Source organism: Cyclopterus lumpus, chromosome 14 (assembly GCF_009769545.1).
Source record: "Cyclopterus lumpus isolate fCycLum1 chromosome 14, fCycLum1.pri, whole genome shotgun sequence".
In the NCBI taxonomy this organism is placed as follows: Eukaryota; Metazoa; Chordata; class Actinopteri; order Perciformes; family Cyclopteridae; genus Cyclopterus; species Cyclopterus lumpus.
The window spans coordinates 16,734,929-16,758,576 of NC_046979.1; the positions used below are offsets into that span (position 1 = coordinate 16,734,929).

At 41.0% G+C, this 23,648-nt stretch overlaps 1 protein-coding gene across 2 annotated transcripts in view; it reads right to left on the minus strand.

Annotated features, from left to right (window-relative positions):
- The window catches only part of LOC117742716 (seizure protein 6 homolog), an 83,238-nt gene that overhangs the window by 39,972 nt on the left and 19,618 nt on the right, over window positions 1–23,648 (minus strand). For both annotated transcript variants that reach the window (XM_034550307.1, XM_034550308.1), the window contains exon 2: window positions 181–906. In XM_034550307.1, the coding sequence (XP_034406198.1) occupies window positions 181–906 (726 nt within the window). The remainder of the gene's footprint in view (window positions 1–180; window positions 907–23,648) is intronic.

Sequence of the window (23,648 nt, forward strand, 5' to 3'; positions counted from 1 at the left end):
TGATTACCTGATGCTTAATGTTCTTGTCCTCAAGGATGGATGTGTTAAATCTTTGGGGAGAGGTACCCTCAATTTTGAATTTCCATCGGGGAAAAAGTTATTTGGATGCGGCTGCTATTTATTTAAGAAGGTCGTTTGAATGTCATCTTTGAAAGCCAGAGGAAACATAAACATGCCTACCTGCTGTCTGCATTGTGGTGATGGTGGTGATTACGGTTGTGGACGTCGTATTGGCACCTTTCTCTCGGGAAGTTAAGTTGGGGAGTCGATGATCGGGGCTTGTTTTCTTTTTCAGCGTGGCTTCACTCGCTTCTCCTTCCTCCATTCGCATCGAGGAGGGGGCCGGGGTTGCTTCTACGGGAGGCGCACTCCAGATTTGAGGCTGACTCCTCTGCGATGATATGGACGCCACTGAGTCTCTATTATTTGGTGTCACTTGAGTGGTGAAGGAGTCTGTTGTTGGCTCTACCTTGTCCGCCCCCCTTGTCTTTGAGGACTTCTTTTGAGGGACAGACATGGGTGGCCTTGGTGTTGAGGGAGAAAATGTGGTCAGTGGGGAGGTGGCCGCCACAGTGGCAGTGGTGGCAATGTCTGAAAATGCTGGGGCATCCTTGTGGGGCACCAGCTGAGTGACAGGGTCCTCTGCATCTGAGGCAGATCGAGAGCCTGGCATGGTGGAATATGCAGACACAGAGCCATCCCTCTTAAAAAAGTGTTGGTCCTCCTGGAAATCCCTTGTAAGTAGGTGCTCGTGAAGCAGCAGGCCCTTGAGAACAGGCCGGTGGTTGGGGATGTTCATTGGCGAGACGGTGGTGACGGAGTGGACTTCGCTCTCCGTATCCTGTGTTGACAAGTCCCTGTCTGGGTCCAGTGTCCTCTTACTGATGCCGTTGTTTTCCTTTGGCGCTAAAAGCAAAAGAAAAAAAAGAGAACAGCGTAATGTATAGATGTACAATATTACAGTACAGTGAGCTACAAAAGTAACAACAGTGCACAAGAACAGTACATCTTTTTGACAGTTTCATTATAGAATCATCAAGACTGCCAGCTGATAATCTACTCAAATGATATCTAATGAGGTGAGAGGCTATCTTCTTGTATAATTCTTCCACACACTTTTTATTGCTATTTAAATCAGTTCATTATCCAGTGTGCGTGAGTGTGTGTCTTTGGGGGTAGGGGCAGCAGCACAGTAATCCCTTTTACTATCCTTTACAGAAGCTTAAGTAATAGCACACTAGTCCAATGGGTTGACATATGTAGGTCACTACAAGTAACGTCCAGTACAGCATTATATGATTGTATAGTATCCTATGTAAGAACACATACAGTTTATCTTTGAAATATTTTTATATTTAACATGCCAAATTTCATTTCATTAAAGAGCGTTCTCTAATTCAGATTTTAAGATGCGGACGATTAATACTGACAGTGGTGAGTAGCGGCTTGCAGAAAGCCGGTTTATAATCAAAAGCAAATTCCACAATCACACCCCGTAGGCGCTGGAATCTCAGAGTGGAGAGACACTAAGCAGAAATAGTCTGGTTGCTTGTAAGATAAAAAGATTTTTTAAAAGCACATATTTCACTAAGTCATTCTTACGTAGGCTAGTACTGTATTCATATTCTCTGTTTGTATTCAACCCCACAAACACACCACTCAAACAGAGCTGGCATTGTTCAAAGTTACACGGAGAAAAAAAGTAAACATTCAACCAGGGTTTAGTCAGTAAACCACACACACACACACACAATACATGAGACATTATTGCCAGTCACAGAAGATATTTTGTTGACACACGTTGCCATTCTGACAATGACTGAGCTTAATTTAAAGACACATAGTTAGAGGTTAGTATCGAAATAGTCACCAACCACAAATGGATGCTTGATAATTGTCATGGGCAATGTCCAAAGTATCCTCCAGTCACCCCAAATATAAAAAATTGTGTTTTATTTTGTCCTCGTCAATTCAGCCAATCATAAAAACCCCACTGATTGGTTGCATTTTTTTGCTCTTGTCAATCTAAAAGATGACAGACCAAATTTTAAGGAACAGTAGAGCCCAATATAAAACTCAGTATCTATCACTTGTAGATGTCAGCATATCCTCTATAGCGCAAGATGATCAGTGCACTGTACGTGTTCTTTGTTGCCGAAAGCACACAGAGTCTAAACATGCTATATCTTCTCCATTATCTGCTACATTTCCTCACATCAGTTGTGTGGACAAATCCTAATGAATGGATAGTTCCCACCACTGCAAATCCTCCAGATAGTGAAAACATCAGAAAGACAAATGTTTTCGTTCTTTAGGGGCTTTGACAGGACAACAATCCTGAAATGATCAAATGTTCTCCAGCTGGCTGCGAGTTATACGCACTTAAGATTCTGAACCTTTTTTATGTGGAAACGTTTTTATCATATTTTTGACATTTTAGTGCTGACTGGCTCTTTGTGTGTTGGCCGGGTGTGTTTCTATCTTGTTGAGACAGCAGTAGGAATACAGTGCTGTTAAAACAGTAGTCGCCATATTTTGAGGACGTCGAGTTATTTCTTTCATTTTGGCATCAGTGCAATCTACATGTTTCAACCTTCTCCATCTAATTTCATCCACACATAAACCAATACCATGTGTTTTTGTTTTTTTTCTTCTTTCTGGCTCGATGTAAGAATGATATAAAAAAAGGACTGAGGAAGTTCATCCTCTTATGTGTGCATGAAACAAAGCCATCTGCTTTGACACCTTAATTAGCTTGAATTCATTTGTGTAAATGAGGCAGAAAAGCTGCCAGCACACATTTCCATGCGCGTCGATGAAAGGATGCTGTTGACACAGACAGCAAAAGCGTGGGATGTCGTCATGGTGAGTGTTTTTGTCAGCTACGGCACATCAGAACAGATGTAAGATTCATTTTGAAATGTCCCTGAGAGGTCAGTTGAATGCTTCTACGACGTCTGCGCACCTTTCGGATGTCAAGTAAAATGCAGCGGCATGTGACGGGTGAAACAATATAATGAATACATGGTCATGTCACATCCTGTCTTTTGTCTATTCTTGCTTGTCATCACATCTGATTAAATTATAAAGCTTGCATCTTCTGCAATTGACTGGCTCATTTTGGGGTTTATTGATCACAAGTGCCAGTTGTTTTTCAGATGCTGAAATATGCTTGGTAGGAGGCAAACAATCACTGTGGAAAACAGTCTGTCTGTATTCATTCTATTGGGGCTCTCATAACGGGAAACAAACATTTAGGTTTTTAACTGTAATTAATGTATTAATGAATTAATGTGGAACACATTAAGGGCGCCACAGGAGAGGCTCTGCTGAGCTCCTAATGAAAAGAGTGGTAAGCCATTTTGCTGATGCAGAGTAGTTTTACCACCATCCGGCACGCTAATAAACATTTGATCGAGCTTTTCAAGAGGAAGAGTAAACAATTGTGTTACAAAGTCTCTCCCATGCTGACAGAATTGACACATGGTTTTACATTATACTGGCAGACGCGACAACACCACATTTATCTTTCTTGGAGACAGAAGCAATTCAAAGACCTTTTGATGTTCTAAGATGGAGGAGGAGCGTTTCCTTGTAGCCTTATTCTGTCACAACAAAAGCAACGAAGGCTGCACTATAAAGGCAAACTAAGCATATTTGACATGTCGCACAACCGGCGAGAATAAAGAGTGTAAAGGGAGGTCTACATGAAGGTGAAGGCTTGACGTTCATAAGGCTGCCCCCCCCCCCCGTTCATCATAATTGCAAAGTAGAGAGGAATCTCAAAAATATCGTATGGGGGAAGCTGGGAAGTTGTGCTTTTGACAAGATCATTGTTATTGCTGTATTAAACTGGTAACTGGCCTATGTTTTCATTTTAGTATCTTTATCTCTCTCTCTGTCTCTATCTCTGCTGGTCAGCTGTTGACCGTCCAGTTGCTCAGTTGTTCAGTCAGAATATCGAGTGGAAGTGGAGAGTGAGAACAGAAAACTGGGTTAAACCAGAGTTTCTCATACACAGATCAATACAGGATCAATGTGTACAAGTTGGAGACCTCACTGTGGTGATTACTGAGGAGTGAGTGCTGCTAACAAACTCTTCTCATTGCTGAGCCTTAATTGGGTGTTTACAGTTGAGGTTTCACAGGATAGAGACAAAAACTGAGTTACAAATATCATTTGAGTATGTAAATCAATACATACAACGGGACAGAACGCATTAATTAGTTGCAAATATAGAGGGATTTTGTCATATTTACATAGATAGGGAAGTCACTAATAACCTAATCTTTTCTGTAAATGATGTTAGCTTCTGAAAACGTGGGATAAAGACTAAATAAACAACAAAAGCAGACTAAAGGCAACATTTTAAAATGCATTTGTACAACATTGCCTCTTGATATGGGCTATGGGCTGCACCGGGAGTGGCATCACCGCCCGATGGAATCTGATTGGACAACCCGTATTGGTTTCTGAACATGGCAATCAGTCAATCAAACCCCATTCATATCCCTTTGTACAGCTCTTTGAATTAAAAGACCTTGGTGACAGTATAAATGGAAACGGTGTAACACATCATCAACCAAAATGAGGACAATATAGTAATGAATCCCAAAAATTGGGAAAAAATAGATTAAAAAAAACAATAACATAGATATTATATATTATTATATACAACAAACATAAAACAAATAGATAGTGGGGAGTAAAACATTTTACCTCAACACTAAAAACAAACTAGTAAATAGCTGTTTGTCAATATATTCGCTAAGAAAGCTCTGCCTACTTCTGCAATACAGGCTGTAAAACATCGAGTGGGTCAAGTTTATTTGTATTTTACAGTGTAGTAAATTCTTGTAAATGTAGCGACAAACTATAATGTAATGCAGACACTGAAACTCATTTTACTTACTTGTATGACTGTCAAATTGACCCCCCTGCCCCGCCCCAACCTTTGCCAGATGCTGATTCTCTCCAGCTCTGGTTTAAAGGTTGTAATTTAAAACAAAGACAGGTCCTGTTCTCACCTCTTTCAATCCCACCCTGTCCTGCCAGCCAATTTGAATGTATTGTGCTTGAAGGACTCCAATCAAGTAGAGAGGCACTGTAACATGCTGGCGACACCAGGCCACCGTCAGAACAAAGTGATCCTCATGGGCTCTGTCAGGTCCGCAGAATGGGTATCATGTTTAAACCTTCACACGCCAGCAAGTTGCATCGAGTCACAGGCAGTGACTACAATCACTAAGAGATGCTAACATAGGTGCGAGTTGTGCTTTGCTGTACAAGTAGTGATCGATAAAGCGTTGCTATGGGCTGAGTGCAAGAGACAGCAGACACAGCCGGTGTGAAATGTATTATAGTGCATATTTCAGTTCAATTTAATTCACCGCTGATCCGGTAGCTAAAAGTAGATGCACACTCTAGAGGTTATGCATGTAACTGCATTACATCGCACCGCACTGACGCGGGTTAATTACTGAAGGGCCAATTCATAAATTAACGGTGGTAATTACCATGACAGAATGAGATTACTGTTATCTTATTCTGAGCAGTGTCACAAATACAATAAAATACCATTTATTGTCTTGGGGGAAATATGTTTCTTCAGTGTGCACATTTAGTAGAGCACATTTAGGAAATGTCAGGGTCTCGGAGGATAAAAACAGAATGTGATGGTGCTCTTAAGCACCATCACATGTAAAGTCTATATGTAAAGTCACGCTAACCCTGTTTAAAAAGTGAAGCTAGGTACTTAGCCGTTATTACAAGATAATTTAATGATGCAGAGAAATTGCTCTTGACAATTTAAAAGTACCAAAACGAAACCTGAACAGATGGTTCAGTAAAACTGGTCTCTGTGTCCTGAGGTCAAGCGAGTTGAGAACATAATTACACAATTTGCACTTTCTATTTCTCGGAAGCCATATGCTTTATCTGCCACATTGAAAAAGTGCGGTCCAACTCTAAACCTTTAAAAGATATCTTGCTGGATGAAGAATGAGAATGACCTGGATGTTATGTCAGCATCAGCTACACTGCAGTTACACATTTTATATTTCCAATATTTATTCATGGCGTTGCTGTCTTCCTTGCTTTCATCGTACACCCTATATTTTATTCTGAATTGCTTGTTACACCAACCCTTTTTAATGTCGTAAATTGTCTTCATTGCGTTTATGTTTTATGTTATTGTGTTTTTCGATTCTACCTTGCTGCAAAAATATAAATCCTATCCTGAACTGAACATCTCGACTCGGCTGCTCATTTGTTTTTCCTCGACATCATAAAAGCATTCTAGAAGGCAAATGTGGTTTGTATAAGACTTTTAAAATGGTGACGACTGTGTTTGCGACCCTATTTCTCATCTCTGCGGACTAGATTCAAACAAAGAGCATCCTGAATATGCGTTAGTGGTAGGTACAAGCTCATGCTCTGCCCTGATGGATCCATGGCAACCTCTCAGCAGACACTGACTATGATGACAGAGTGAGCAATCATAAGAGACTCCTCCTCAAGATGGCCACACATAGCCTCCTCTCCTCAGTTGCATATCAATGGAGTCATCAGTAAACACTCAGTGCATGGAGAGAGCACTAATAAGATGGGAAAAGCTACACTTGAGGCAGGCTGCTGATTGACATCAATCTCCTCTTATATCCAGGGGCTTTATTTCCTTATTATTACAAAGAGCCACTAGACAAGCGAATCAATAAGCAGCTTCCGCTGGGCTCAGATACAAGGCCTTCAGATCACTCTACATGACTCCTTTTAGGGTTCCCGCTGGAGCTTCGAGCTCATGAATTCATTTGAACATAAGGTGAACATTTTCCCGTAGAGGCATTTGGTGCAATATGTGCAGCTTCTAAAGCCATAAGGAAAGACTACAGGAAATAATGGAGTGAAACTGATAAATGATTCCATTAGTTAACCTAATGCACTGTTAATTTTATTTGGTGTGTGGGTGTGACAGGCGTGCATAGACATGGAAAGAAATTATATAAAAAAAGAATATGAAGAAAATTAAAATAAGTGAGCACTGGCTGCAAGAATAAGCCTTTCGGGAAAAAAAAGAACTAAAAGGTCACAATTCGCACAATGATTTTCAGTCAAAACCCAGAACAGTGCATCCATGACTGTGCAGAGATTCATTTCCTAAGCATCAAATTAAGCTTTTACTGTCTGTCTGGTTTTTAAGTCGTGAGGATAACAGAATATTGAAATGAGACACACTCTTATCCTCCATCTGCCCTTTGACTTCATTGAGCGGAACCATAACTTTTCCCTTTCATTTATTACGGCCCGTCTGTGTTCCGGTTCATTGAGCACTGTCCTTCAGACAGGCTTTAAACAAACTGTGTCTTAATGGTGCTGGGGAGCTCGTAAGACCTGACCTTTAAGCTACCCAGCCGCGCCACTTGCATGAAATCTACTGTAAAGCACGAAAGCTGCAGGGGGTAAATGGACCAGCCTTAAACCAATCTGAACTCTATAAGGAAGGGTTGAATGTGGTTTAATTGGCAATCATTTCTTTTATAATATAACTGTTTGTTAGCTTAATCAATTTGCATTTCCCATGCCACAGTTCTACCTATTTTGTCTACTGTGCTTTCTTTGCTTTTCACTTGTAATGCTTTTTTTCCTTCTTCTTTTTCTACCAGAGAACGTAAGAATGAATGGATACATGTCTTGTTGTACAAATGTCTGGTATTAAAAATCACATCGTTTTCTGTAATCATGGCAGAATCGGTTTTATACAGAAGCCGGGTGTATTTTAATTTACCAATGTGTTGCATCCTAGAAAATACTGGGAGGAATGTCTCTTTTCACACTTCATTTCCTGCCATTAGAGTCATTTATCTTTTCATTTTCTTCTCATTTACTCCATGGTGGCATCAATTAAGAATAGAGCTGTGGGTGAAACAAGACATACAACTTTCAAATATATCGTGGATTACTATGTTGTGAGCAAAATGTATATTTAACAGTGGTTGGGAAGTGGCACTCTTTTAGCAGCACTCCGTACTACTTAGCATTGCAATTCTATAATATATCAAAATGATGTAATATACACATATGTTCATATTCTCTGAGGGTGCAGGTTGTACATCTGGCTCTCCTCCTGACAACGCAGACATTAGTGGTAAAATCTAAAGCTACTTGATTTATGTCACGCTTTCCGTCCCTCTTTAAGTCATTCCACAGCCCCATAACAATTCAATCAGCCCCAGGATAATACTACTAAAGCATCACGCTGGCGATTTCCAACCTTATCTGTGTACAAGTCATAGATTGACTGTGCGCCATTACACCTGTCATTACTCCATCTCGTGGGGAGGCTCACGTAACAACACTGAATCAGTTACCGAATCCAGAAAAGAGTCATTTCAGCATCAAGAACTCCCTCATCTCACAAAAAGACCATCTGAAACGAGGGAAATTGAAGTGCCAGCAAGAAATATCAGAGGCCTTTGTCTTTGTACTTGTTGTTTAAAGCAAAACATGGAGAGAGAAAAAACAGCTCTTGTGTTCAGGCTGATGAAGCCAACTTGAAAGGAACTGGAGTGCTGTCAGTGGTTTGTGCAACATGGCAGCATTTGGTCCAGGCCAAAGAGATGAGGTTAAAAGTGGGTGATGTGGGCTCACTGCTAGTTTCACCGCTGTCTTGGATTGCTTTTATCGCAGCAGAATGGAAAACAAAGAGAAGGTGAGAGAAAATAATTGCTCATTGAATGAGAGCACAGAGAGACCCTTGTTTTCATTAGTTTAAGAAGAATTACCAAATGGTAGTATCTATAATATGTTAGGCCAGCAGCCTACTTCCACTCTGGCACGATTATCCAAATGGTTTTCTCACCCGAGCACTCGTGCAAACTAGAAATCCGTTGCCTCTGTCTCACACTCGGTGGGAGTCGTCTCCTGCAGAGTCACCTTCCTTTGAAACAGACCTGCTGGCATTCACAGTGAGAATCTCTTTGTCTATTTAAGTTCAGACTTCATATTCAGCAGACTTTACCTTGTGCCTTACTGTAGTTCTCACCTGGCCAGCTGCTCCCCTTGTCTCTACCTTTTATTGTGTGACATTCAGCCTGTGACATGTGCAGCCTGGTGCATTCACACGCACACATTACGTGCACAGCTGGATAGCACACGTTTCCCATGCTCACGCATGCTTATGTTACACAAATCTGCCCGACTGTTCTTCTCCCTTATAGATGAAATATTGTGCTCGTTGCAAAACTCACTGACATGTTTCCTTACCCAGTTCAACACAGATGGAGGTCCGATGTCTGTTTCACATCATCTCAGGTGATTGTATTTTGAAAAATACAATGTTTACAGTCCCTTACAACAAAAATGCTTTTAACCTTATGGATGAATTATGTAAACCATGTTGGTTAATATGTGTTGATGCTTCGATAAATTGTAAATATTTCAATGGCCATAGGAATAGCCAAAGGGGGAATTGTCGTTGTTATCATGTTGTTATTTTTAGAACTTGTATCGCTGAACCCTGAACACAGACGGCGTCACCCGAGCTCACCAAACCCAAGTAATAAATGTAATCTTATCAAAAGGTATTTCATGTCTGCCTTGCTGTCGTGTCATCCTGATCTCACCACTTAACCCTCTTCCTTGGAGACTGCAGCACATACCAAGCTTGGTCTCGGTGCCTCGGTGGACGCCTGGGAAGTGGTGGTGGTGGTGGTGGTGGGGGGGGGGGGGGGGGGGGGGGGGGAGATAATGTGCATATATACTCTGTTAAACCTTTTTCTCGTGGTTAGACCTCCGTGGGTCTCATCAATGATTTCTGATATGGCTGTTAGACAAAAAGGGAAAAATCTGTGAGAATTAAATGTGATTTTCATCCACAAACAGTTGTCCCTTCACTTCTTCACTTTCTGAAACGTGGATGTGAAGGTCCATGTGGATGAGGAGAGAAAAGGCGATTAATGCAATGGCCCTGGAAGGCAGAGCAGAAGCGATCGCATTCAAGTGTGATCCTTGACCTTATGTATTTACAGGATTGGTTCCAAGGAGGTGGACGACCAGACTCTCAGAAGAAAATCACTTTGGCACTTGCATCTCCCACAATCCAAGCAGAAGTATTTGCTGTGCACTCTGCAGGAGCAAGCAAGCAAAATAAAGTGGTGCAGGGGACTAGAAGTCAGGGGGAGCAGAGAGACGCTGCGTATGAAATTGCTGTATGTTTGTAAACACGTGAGGGTTGAATCTCTTGGAAGGAAAGATAGCCACGCAGCTTGAGAGAAGGTTCCCATTCTTTGAAAACAATGTCCAATCTAAACTTGACGCAGATGCCGGAAGATTGCATTTAAGTAGGGTGACAATATTCTTGCTTTGATCACTGGCTTATTTCTGACAATAGAGCTTTCTCTTTCATATTTTGTGTCAACATATTTAGTCTAGAGAGGGTAGTTCTTTATTTTATTATTTTTTATTGGGGGGGGGGGGGGATAATACCAGTAGTGGTAGTCGTATTGCACGTATTAGTCTTTTTATGGCATATTTATATGACATTGACAGTTGGGCACATTGACAAACTTCTCTCTGTTCACTGGAGACGGTGCATCTCCGACCAGAGAGTTATTGAAATGTATTAAATGTGATCTGGTTCAACACGGACTATAATTCAGATTATATAATATTAGATCACTTTCTTCGTTTTGAAGATTTTTTTTATGTTTTATATTTGGAGTTGGTCACCTTGTGTACGTAAAGTGAGATGATAACAACAAGATGTCCTTCATTTGACTTTATGAAGAAAAATGTAAGTGTACTTTTATCATTAATGGACATAATCACCATTTGGTATAGAGGATCATAATTAAGGGTCACTGGAAATATAATCTTTTTAATTAATTTTTTTTCAATAATTTACAATAATAATTTTAAAAAAAATGCAAATGTTGTGTAATCAATTATAGCACATCTTCTAACTGCATCAATTTAAATCTCATCAATTTGACAAGAATTTTTTTTAAAGCAATCTTGAAACAGGAAACGGACTATAAAAAATAATAATCAGCTAAATCCTGACGGGAGATGAGAGAGAGAGAGAGAGGGGGGGGGGGGGGGGGAGAGAGAGAGAGAGCGAGAGATGTCGTTGAGCAGAGGCATTTAATATGCTGGCTGCATGTAATGTTGAAATTAGTTGTATGTGTTTTGGCAGGGGGATGCCAGAGAGCAACACCAGGTGAGAGCCTGTGAGTACACAAGTCTGAAAACATAAATGTTATAAACCAATACACAAGCTGCCTATTGGGAGGTGAGGGGAAACAATATTAACGCCGACAGTGATGGATGATGCTGCTTCCTGTAGAGGGCTGATAGGCACAGGGCCCTTCAGAGCTGAGAAGCATCATGTTCTCCTGAAAGGGACATTCCATGTACAATAACGAATTGCATAAGGATGGGTGGGATTTTTTTAAATATATATTTGCTTGCTAGACTGTTAGTAAGAAAATAAATGTTAGATATTCCACACACAAAAAAACAGTCAGATTTTCTCTGAAGACTCATATTGTTATTGTTGTCAAGTCTTACACAATGTATAAACCACCACTCTTTAGGTTTTCGACATCAGCTTGCACATCTGCAGAGCTGTTGCCCAAAACCTCTACCTACTCCTGGTGTGGGTTTTGAATTCAAACCAAAAGCTTGAAACAGCAAATATACTTCATTAAATCATTAGTTTTCCTTCAGTTTGGTTGTTAATATGAGTGGAACTCATAGTAAAAATTCTTCAGAAGTGATTCTTCTGCAAATATGTGATACTTAAAGCACATGTCATCTCTTTTGCTAACAATAGAGAAAAGGTGTTGTGAATGGCACCAGTGCTTTTTCCAGATTTAAAAGACAAAAGTAAAGTAATATAATGGCGCACTGATGAGTTGTGTCTGTGTGTCTAAATGGTATGAAGTATGTAACAGGGAGCATTTCTACTTAAAACAAAAATGAAGTTAAGAAAAAAACAATATCAAAAAACGATATCATTGACTCCGGAGCTTAAATTGATGTTGCTCTTAGTTCTATTCACTATATCAGACAGCCACACATGGTGGTTTAGGTGTAGTGTTCCCTAACATATATCTCAACTGTGTGTTTAAAGCATGGGAACAGGATAAAGCGAGGTACGATCCTAGAGGATGAAATAACACGTCTAATTGTCATTGGTAACAAGAAGAGATACGATGACTCTGCTAAGCTGTGAGGCAGATTGGAAAAAAAGACACAGAAACGGAGGTCATACTGTAACACTGACATTTTTGTCATGTTTTTGTCGCTAAAGGGATTATATGGTTTGACACATAATTCTTGAAGTAATTGTCTCATTCTTTACATGTTTTTTTAAGATGTGAAATCCATATTACCATGCGAAGCTGACACCACGAAGGCTACTGTCACTGTGCAATCTCAGGATTTCTGCATCCCATGTGGCACGCTATAGTCATTCTGTACAGGCTCACATAATCACGAGTCAAGGACATCTGCTGTATGAAAAACTACCCTTTGAATGGAAATTGCTACACATTTAAAGCAATTTGAAGGTAAGAAGTCACTGTGGTACATCTTTGGTTAAAAGAGACTTATAATACTCTAAGTAAATCCTGTTTTTATTAAGGTAATCATCTACTTGCCTCAGAATAATTCTTCCAAAAGCTGCTTTAAATAACTGCAAAGTACAGCCTGGTGTAGCTTATTGCTTTAATAAACTGTGATGGAGCAGTGTACTCAAGCATGATTGAGAGACTGCAAATATTCTGCTCTGATCTTATTTAAACTTCTCCTGGTGCAGGAGCAGGTTATTATGAGGAGCTGTAAATTACCACACCAGGTAATTGGAGAGCGTCAGTGGAGCCAATAAAGTCGAAACACTGGCAGATGGTAAAAACAAAACCCAAATGATGAGCAAGTCTCTTGGAAAGCAGCTGTTGTTCTTTGGAAAGAAACTTTCCATTAGCACTGAGAAGGAGTCCATGTGTAAAAAAAAAATCCCGAAAAGACCTATCTCGGCACTAAAGTTGCAAAGTTGTTTTTCATTGGCGCATGTGTAATAAAAAGAATCATCACAGTTTATAAACTTTTCTTTATTTTATTTCTTTATTTCTGCGCTTTTATAGCTTCACCAAAATTGGATTTCAAGCCTGGCTACCCTAAGAGGATCTACAAACACACATGTGGTGCAAGAGCAAATCTGTGTGGAAGAGCGGCGAGTAAAAAAAATAAAAAGGGAGAAAATTAAAGTGGTTTAGCCTGAACGGATTTGAGGGGCTGGAAAATACATTTTAGTGCCCAGTCATTCATCCTTCTCACACCCCTGTTTAATATACATTTGTGAGAGTTTGTCTGCTCCAACTCAGCAGAAATCTTGAGGCATTCATCAGCACTCTCACCCTTCAGCTCAACTGTTGGGTGGCATTACATTGTCGCATATATGATAAGTTAAGTTAAGTTTATAAATATGTTTGAATGTATGTGTGTTGCAGGAAGAATAGCCAATGTTCATCCTAGTGCTAATGAGGATCCTCTCAAAAATAAAACCCAACATCCAGCAAATGTAATTTTAGGTCCATTGAAGAAAAAATAAGAAATGATGGATGCCTATAACACTGAATAGGTTGTAGCAAGCTGTCTAAAATCCTCATAAAGCCTACCTTTGCCTTTTCATGTAAAGCTGTTGTTATTTCCATGCGAGGCGTTATTATTGATCAGATGCCATCTGAACTAAACTGAACTGAAAGGCCCCTAGGATGTGCATTGATTGATCGGTGAGCAGTGACACGTACTTAGCAGAGTCTGAGGGAATGCTTCTCTCCGTCTCTCTTGTACTGCATGCGCCGCTTTTAGCCCTGTTGAGAATCCGACGTGGCTCTTCCGAGTCCTTTAAAGACAGCAGGTGGTCACGACACCCACGCCAGCGCTAACCCAATATGCCGCCGCACACTTGTAAGAGACATACATCAAAAGGTGAGCCTGGCGTCGGCAGGTGTTTGTTTATTCCGTAGCGAGAGGAGGAGAAGAGAGGAGATGAACAGGCCTTGATTTTTAGCATGCTGGAAACATGAGTTTTCTCCAGCTATAAACACACAAAAGTCCTACTGTACTTTGAACTCCCACACCGCGATCATCCGTGATGTGTGTGTTGTTATGCTGCCAAATCAAACACCAGCTGCAAAACAGCACCGTAGTGCGTAACGAGAGGGCCTGATTTGACCAAAACATTATTCTTCACTATGTAATCTCTTTGGTTCCACCAGTCGCAGTAATCAGACGGATAACATCTTTTCCCTAATATTTGTGAAGGTAGCTGCTTAAGATCTGATGTTTTGCTTTCGCTGTCTTGCTTCAGCTGCGTGACGCCACGCTGCAGTGGCACCGTAGCGAAATTGCAGCCGACTCATCAACTGATGTTCTTTGAGATTGTGTAGAACGCCGCCCTGTTTTGGGCTCTGATGGATTTGAGTGCAGCGCCATGGAAGTTCGGGGCCATATGAGGATGGTGTGGAATACACCGCCAAGCCATTCTGTTCACATACTGAAGTTTCATAGAAAAGGAGCAGGAAATCAAAAATCCTGATAGGACTTCATGTCCATCTATAACAATGAAAAAGCTTATCAGCGCTGATCAGTGTCCTCTGGCAGGTTTTTGGAACATGACCCAAAAAAGCATCTCTCTTATCTGTCTCAAGCGTGATGTGGACTGACAGTAGCAAAATCATGCATGAAGCAGGGTGAATAATTCAATGTATTTTTTCAAGAGGACAAAAGACTTGGGGTGAATGACAACTTGTCAGCGGGAGATAAAGCGAGTGAATGCATAACAGATGAATCAAATAAAAATGTGCCAGTAGACAATGGGTAACCCAGTGCCATCCACTTTTCTGGATGTTTACCCTCCCACTTTCCTCTTTCTATTGTGCGTCTAAAAAAGGAACACGCATATTTCTTCCTGTACATCTTTTTGCCGCTGTGTATGTGATTTTTTTTTGTTGTTGTTACAAAGGGGTCATGGGGGAGAGAGGTGAAAATATGTTTAATGGTGACTAACATTGGCTGCTAATGCCCCTGGCCATTATGTGACTCACTTTAGCTCCCGTCAAAGTGAACTCTGACCAAGTGTGTCCAACGCAGCAGCCATGCGCGGAGCTGAAGGCGAGTTACACGGACAAGACGGGAGGGAAAGGGTGCCGAGCGTAACTAAGGGAGCGGCCAGGAGGCTGGTTCTGCTCCGATTTGACAGTTTATGGTCAGTGCATTTATCACAAATGTCATCCTTCATCACTGCTGAGCTGCACCACATATAGCCCGCATTATGATACACACAGGAAAGGTCTGGATAAAGGTGGCCGTGAAATGGAAAGTGCTGGAGATGGAGTGACTATTTGATAATATCTGGCTCTAAACAAAGTATCAAAGTGCAGTCCAAAAGCAATGTGGGGGGAAAAACTGAATTATATTATACCATCCACAGGAGTATTATTATTATATGTGAGCTGTTTTTTTATGTTTGTTTTTTGTTGCCATTTTTGTTTTCTTCCTGTCATTTTAACTTCAAGCGTAGCCTAACTTCTCTTTAACGGCATTCATATTCTCGGCATGTCCATCTCCGGCCATATGGTACTCCCTGACCTTGGGATTTAAAAGGGGAAAACAAATCCAGATTGTCATTATTGGATTTAGGTGTTTTGTTAATCCATAAACAGATTAAGTTGGACATTTCTGTCATCAGATATTGTTTGTCTTTCAAATAGAGTGCCGTAGAGCCCAGAGGGCCACATGCGATCGAAATCAAAGTGATCTCTGGCATGATATGCACCACCTTAGTACATGAGGTCCTAAATCCGTGCAAGGCGTCTTCTCAAGAGCCTGGGTTATGAAGGAGCTATTATTGTGTGACTCAAATCATCTTTCTTTGAATTCCTGATTGGATTCCACTGTGGCAGCACTTTTCGTAATGGATACATAACATTTTGAAAGCAACCCCTTCAATTAGCCACGATATAACTCACTACTTTGTTTCATCATTTTTGGAGAGCGAGTCTGAAATTTGCTCCCACATTGAATTCAACTGCTGCATTAATCTTGATCATATATATATTTAAGATATCCCTGCACTCCACGCATTTCTTCAACGAAAGATTATTAGGGCCAGTCATGGGGGGAAAGAAGGAGAGGAGGAACAATTCTCATCTGCCTTTGTGAGAGACACACACATGATGCATGGACTGAGAGAGCAGAGCCACAGCCTGGGTCTGCCTCTGAGAGACACGCATGCACTGATGATGCAGCCACAGACCCAGAGAGCAGAGCCACAGCCTGGGTCTGCCTCTGAGAGACACGCATGCACTGATGATGCAGCCACAGACCCAGAGAGCAGAGCCACAGCCTGGGTCTGCCTCTGAGAGACACGCATGCACTGATGATGCAGCCACAGACCCAGAGAGCAGAGCCACAGCCTGGGTCTGCCTCTGAGAGACACGCATGCACTGATGATGCAGCCACAGACCCAGAGAGCAGAGCCACAGCCTGGGTCTGCCTCTGAGAGACACGCATGCACTGATGATGCAGCCACAGACCCAGAGAGCAGAGCCACAGCCTGGGTCTGCCTCAGAGAGACACACATGCACTGATGATGCAGCCACACAAACGGAGAGCAGTAATGGATTTCGAGAATATGGACAAAATGACGCGAAATTTCTACCTTAATTTCTTCTTTATTCTCAGCATCTCTACTTATTCTTGAAATGGTATTTTAACTTTAATCTCATGCAAAATAAATACCTTCATTCTTTTTTGTTTTTATTAAGGATGCCCTCATACTCTTCTGTGTCATTTAGTACCTTATTTATATGGAAATGAATGATTGATTAAATTATGGAACTGTATCCCTGAGTGTATTTTTGTGATATGGTCATTTATGAGCCTTAAAATCCATGATACCAAAATTTGGCCCGACTTCGGTATTTTCCTGTATGAGTACTGCACATACAATTACCAAAGAGTAAATCTGGTGGATGTGTACATTTGCCGCTTAATCTGGTCAGAAAACGGTCGTCACAGCGCTGCAAGGTTAAGCGGTCTGTAGAACCATGGAAAATACAACCCACTCTAATCCCTTAAATCTTGGCAGATCTACCAGCACAGGGGAAACTTGCACCAAACATTACTGGAAACAGATAGTATGTGATATACATTGGCCCATTGTTAAATGTTTGATTAGATCAGCTTCCTGTGAAAATTGCAATCCCATTAGTCACCTGATATTTTTCCCCATCTTTGGAAGGAATAAATTAAATGGACACATCATTTCAACACCATTTCAAATTTAAATGATCCTATCGTCTCATATTTAAGTGTTTATTATGGAACGTTTTAATTTATTTCAGTGTGTTTGCAAAAATTGAGAGTCTAGTGTTTAATATTCTATGACAAGGGACTTTGCAGTCACGTGTAAACGTCTTCAAGAAAGGCCCGAGGTCTTAGTGGCACCAGTAGACTATGACTTAAATACTTAAATGAGCGAGTCAGTGTTTACAGCTTGTTACAGCATCACTTCTCTACAAAGTCAGCCAGCAACCTCACCCAGCTCGAGCTACCTGTCTGCTCCGTTCCGGAGGGAGGTGAATAAGCAAGTGGTCCGACACATCAGTGTGTCAGTGCTGCGAGCGTTGCCAACCACAAGGTTAAAAGGACTGCAACCTCTATGTGCGGCTGTTCATAGAGATGTTATGCTAATTCTGATCTTAACAGAGTCTGAAAGAGGTTGTTTTTTTTCTTCTTTATTTTGTAGCAACACATCATTATAGTTACATAGCTCCTCCTGGGGAATAAAAAGGAAAAAAATCAAATATTTGGTCTGACACCTTGTCAACCTTATTTCAGTATTCTGGACCAAAACACAAACACACATTCCTCTGCCCCAAAGGCAATATTTTCAGTTAGATGGGGTGTCTTTTGGGGGTTGTTATTTCAAAGAAAATGTCAAACTAAGCATGCAAATCTGCTACATGATTGGAAGGATGATGAATTTTAATGAAATATTAATAAGAAAATTTAAAGAAAAAAACTGTTCAGTTAATTAAGACTAAAGTCCACTAGGTTCCCATATTCATTTGTCAACAGTCTTCAATCTGTAGGTCTCAACTTGAAGAAAAATAATAAAGATTGCCGCACCTAAACATCTGAGATATTTTTCTCTTCTTGTTAAAAGCTATGCTTTCCCATTGGGATTAATTAAACCTCCTGTGGAGCTGGCCTTAGAGTATTTGCTTGTCGATTTATAAATGTTCATGTGGCACTTTCCAGATCCAGACAACCAGCCAATCACTGCACAACACTGTAGTTTCTTCAGTCGATGCTCTCTGCCAAGTCGTATCCATCAAGCTTAGCGTCAATAGTGCTGATGGCCGACTCCCTGGATCGAGGTCTGTGGATGAGAGACGTGTCGCAAAGTGCCAGACTGGCAATCAGCTACTTGTGATAAGGTTCACTCAGAGAGCACAAGCTTTGATTATTTAACATACAATAAATGCTACAAATGCCTTATGCTGCTTAATATTACTCAATTTTCTTGCACTACTAACAAATATATAACATATATAAAAATTACTTTGAATAAATGAGTTGTTTAGTGGGCTCCCAGCAGTTGATTTACAACCAAATGCTGTATAATTGTAATGCTCATTCGTAAGACTGGGCAGCCAGTGAGTCTCATTTCTGCTCCTGTACACGCTGCATTGAATTACAGCCATGACCTGCCACCTGGCCTGTAAAGTGCTCCTCTTATCAGCGGGGAATTTATGTCAGCACATGTAGTGCAATAGCTACATTTACAGATAAAACCATCTATCTACCTCTGCCTGATGGCTGAGGACAGAGCGTTTAGGTCATGTTGCTGTTATAGTAAAGAGATAACTGATGAAGCAATGACCCCACGACGTCACGGGGATTGGCACAGGCAGAGTTTTATGTCCCAGAAAAGGTCACTGAAACCATAAAACAAAATTAGGTGCAGATTGAGGTTGTTGATTAAAACTCCAAGATTTTGCACATGATTCCGTGGAGAACTTATAAATGAGACACGGGCTCATCGCCCAATCGCAGCATCAGTATAACTCAGACACAAAGGGTAGCTCAATAAGGTGATGAAGCAGATGCACTGCTGACATTTGAGGCAACAAGTGTCAAAAATAGAGCAAGAAAAAAAAATACAACAGACAGGAACCATGGCGCCATTTCATACCGCCTGAAATGCGGTCGGTTGCACAGCTTGCGAAACAGGGCAGATTACCGTCATCAAAGATCTTTCAAAGTGCAGACTGCTGAGCTTCACTGAGTTGGCAGCATCGCCGTCTGACAGATTAAGATAAGAAACTGATTGCTTTACAGTATTCTTACGTCTGTTATTTCTTTGAATGTTGACATTCTGAAGACCTAGAGAAAACCAGTCAGGGTCACATCTACAAACATCTTCCCTTTAGTTATGAATGTGTAACTGATGGCAAATGTCTGTCCAGATAGCACATGATCCCCACTCATAAGTGTAAAACAGCATATTTAGTTTAGCGGCAGTGGAAGTACTTTCTATCTCCCATGACTATAATTGTGTTTACAGTGAGGGATTGTAATGTGTGTGTGTACGAATATAAATTATAGAGGCAACTAGAAAGGTGCCCACAGTAGAATACAGATGCGCATCAGATTTGTCTGCAACAACCAAGGACTAAGTGCATCAGACGTGTTGTTTTACTCGCACATCTCACACAATAGATTCCCTTTCACTTTAATCAATTCAGATGTCTGCAGCTGCTCTGTGCAGACACATGTCTTAGCGGGTGTAGCCGCAACTTTAGGCTCCAAGTCATTGATCTGACAATACGGTATGTAAACGTGAGGTTGATGCCAAATAAAGACGCACAGAATAACTGCGTCTCTGACAGTGGGGCAGTGACTGCAGTTGCGGCCATGCAGTCAGCTGTGTGTGTAGTTCTACACTCTGTTAGCTAATAGACAAACTCACCGTCCTCCCACTGTTTTCAAAAAGGGTTTTTTTTTTTTCTTCCATTGTGTGCCTCATTGTCCTCTTATGGCCGGGGGCCCGTTAGGAGTAGTGAGTGAGCAATCCGCAGTCAAACAATGGCAGTATCAAACAGACAATACAAGGTGTTTTTGAGAATGTATGCCTCACTGCAACCAAGAGAGGTCCTTGAGCATGCAGCCATATATGAGCACCCAAAAATATTATGCAGTTTGCTGCAGCTGAGGGTGAGATTCGCAATGGACAGACACAGAGGTGCACACTCAATCACACCCAAGCATTCTCATGACTCTCCAGGCGGAGATTATAATAAAAGTCAAGGTCCCACTACAATTCTTTGTTATATGTCCAGTCAGAGTGTTGGACGTCTAGTTTCACTGTCTTTGTCAGATAAAGACACACTTTAGATGACCATGATGATAGATTGATGGAGACTATCCATAGATCATGCAAGTCCAAATGGAAGGAGTCACAAGTTTGGTAGTTAAAATGAGGAATTATAAAGCTGTTTGTCAGACATTGAGAACAATATATTTGCATTGACTTTACATACTACTGGTGATGCAAAGAGATGCACAATGGCATTTCATTCCATTTGTGATTGAGTGCGATTGTCGGGCTATGAGCTGGAGTGTCATAAAATACATGTTCATAGAGCAAGACAGCCAGTCTCAGCCAGTCGTAGTTTGTAGGATCAGTTCTAGACAGCAGCAGATGGCTGTGTGACTCAATCAAAAGAGAGCAATCGTCAACAAATCTGGATTAGATTAGGAAATGATTCACTAAATAAACAGATGAACCCAACACAACAATCTGTGAACTGTGGTGGAATTTTAATTTAAATTTTATTATAATAAATAAAGTCAGTGGCTTTTCTGTGTGTTAACTTGTAATGTTAAGAATTTAAATATATATTACATGACCTTTATCACGCATCAGATATTCTCTGCCATATTTCTTTCTTTTCATTTCCAGATGACACCGGCGTAACCGTGATCTGAGATGAGATGTAAAGCCCCAGAAGTAGAAGGCTGTCATCGGTTTAATTTTTTTTCAAGAAGGGCCTTTATTCTTCTCCTCTTATCGTCCACTTAAGCACGAAAGAACGCGGTTATCAGGTCTGACATGTATTGTAATTGATTAAAACTATTGAGAGGGACAAAAGGATAAAGAGAGTTCGTAAGACAGACAGTGAGCGATGTTTGGAGGAGATGATGGCAGGAGAAACCCTGGCCATCCAGCAGAATTTTAATTACTGCAGGCAGCAGCACTTCTCGCAGACTAATCTCCTCCACAGTAGGATTTATAGGCATTACTGATGCTGACAAAATGATCGCTCTGGGAGAGATAAAACATCACAAAATAAAGCACGAAGATGGATATGAATAACACTTCCTGCTGAAGGCAAGGTGGTTGTAATGTTGGTTTCACTAAACTCAATTGCTTATTAACAGATCGCTATAGATTATTAAATTTGGTCTTGATAAGTGTGTGTGTGTGTGTGTGTGTGTGAGTATGTGTGTGTAAAGGCTTAAAGAAACAATTTGAATATATTTAAGAAAAGAAAAAGTATTACGTTGACCTAACTATAAAGCCCTTTTGTTCTAAATATATTTGAATGAAATACTTTCAGTAGAATTTAAGCATCACAAATGTGACTTTCCTCCGCAGCAAAGGTTAATGCCATTTTTAAGCCGACGTGAAGCAGTAACGGTGTCTTCTACGCTAGCTACGATTTCTAACTCTTGCCGTTAGGACATGCCCCTCACTCCTCCCTTCCCACTCCTCTCTCCCCCTCCTGACATTTCTATTACTGAGAAAAGGCAACTCCAGGATGGCATGCGACTCCTGCCGCAACATATCCGCTCCAACTTAATCCCCCTGGCATTTCACTAGCCTTCCACACACACACGCCAAACTATTTAATATTTAATCCACTTTAGATGGGATTACCACGCTATGGGTTAGTTGAAAACATTGGCAGGGGAAGGCCTTATCAATGGTTATGATGCGTGGCAATTTTTTCTCTTATTTCCCTTTGGCTGTGAAATGGAACGTGGGTTGATTGTGCTTGTTGAGGGCGAACAGGGATTGATGAGAGGTCTGAGTCTGTAGAGAGAGTTCCTAATGAACAAATAAATCAAAGATCTCTTCGAGAGTGAGCCGGTGTGTCACCGCCTGGATGGCAAGTTGCACCACATAGGACTTGCTAAAGGAGATGATCAAGGGCACTAATTGAATTGCAGTATACACACGTACGGTGCAGAATTGCCCCACCCCCGAACAACCAGAGCCACCACGTCAGTGGGTATTGCCTTTAATTTCACAGCCTCAAGTCAATTTCACAGCCTGCAATCTCCATATGTTAATCTACAGAAATTTAATTTTTGTTATTAGTGACAGTCCTTCGGCCACATGCTCAACTGCTCACACGCGCCCGCACGCCACGAACCACACACACACATTCCCAAACTCGGTCATAGAATGAACACACATACACCCACAAGACATATTGCATACATTTTTGTGCATATTCATTTAGCTGGTTGCAGGAAATTGCTTGCTGATATTAAAAAGAGAGTTTCAAAAAGTGGGCGCTGATGACTTTGGAGCGACATTCAGATTCTAAGCGGTTGTATGAGCTGCAAAAGGATAATGTGACTTTGTGTTAGCAACTACGTGGGATGGTATAACTGCCAAATTGATACAGCTGAGCACATAACTTGGAGTATTTTCCTTTAAAGGAGAGCTGATGGGTTGAAGCAGAACTCTCAAGGTGTGATTAATGCAAGCTTCCTATACATTGTGGAGATGTTGCCTTTAATTTGAGACACTTCAACTAGCTGATGTCTACAGGGACTCTCCCTGACGGGGAGGATGGGGATCATTACTGGAAAAATCAGGATACCTTCATGTGTGATCAAAATAAAAGCAAGGGCCCCTCTGGAGGCTTGTCTGTCTAAGAATAGAAGCAAAAACCTCAACATACAAATCTTGTGAACTAAACGCAGTGATAGAAATCGAATAGAAGTGGTTTCAAAGCACTCCACAGATAACCATCCCACTGTATCTACCACTGTGGTACTTTCAGCAAACCTGACACTCTGCAGCAAAACAGATAAAGGCAAAGTCATGTTTTTCCCTCACAAAGCCCCGCGTTATTTTCTCTAAAATCACATTTCTACCATGTCACACCAGGTTGTTGCATTGTACCGCTTTGCATCTGTCTAAGAATTTTTCTCAAAATAAAATGTAATGACATCGGCACTGTGGTTTACTTGAAGGTAGAAAAATATGATCCACCGCTTGAGTTACAGCACTAGATATGGAATGAAACTTGACTTTATTGGATCTTATTTTCACACAGCAGGGACAAAAAGGTTTGTGTTTACTTCGCCTCACACTTCACCCCCAAAATCCCAAAGTTTTCAAGTGGGACAAATTGAAGAATTTGTGCAAATCGAACCAATGCTCTTCAGCTATGTGCTTTAAGGTTCCAACGTACCAGGTCTGACTCATTCCCCCAATCTTACATCTTATGATGTACGTTTTCCCATTGGAAGCTCTCCATTGGTTGCAGTAATGTGCA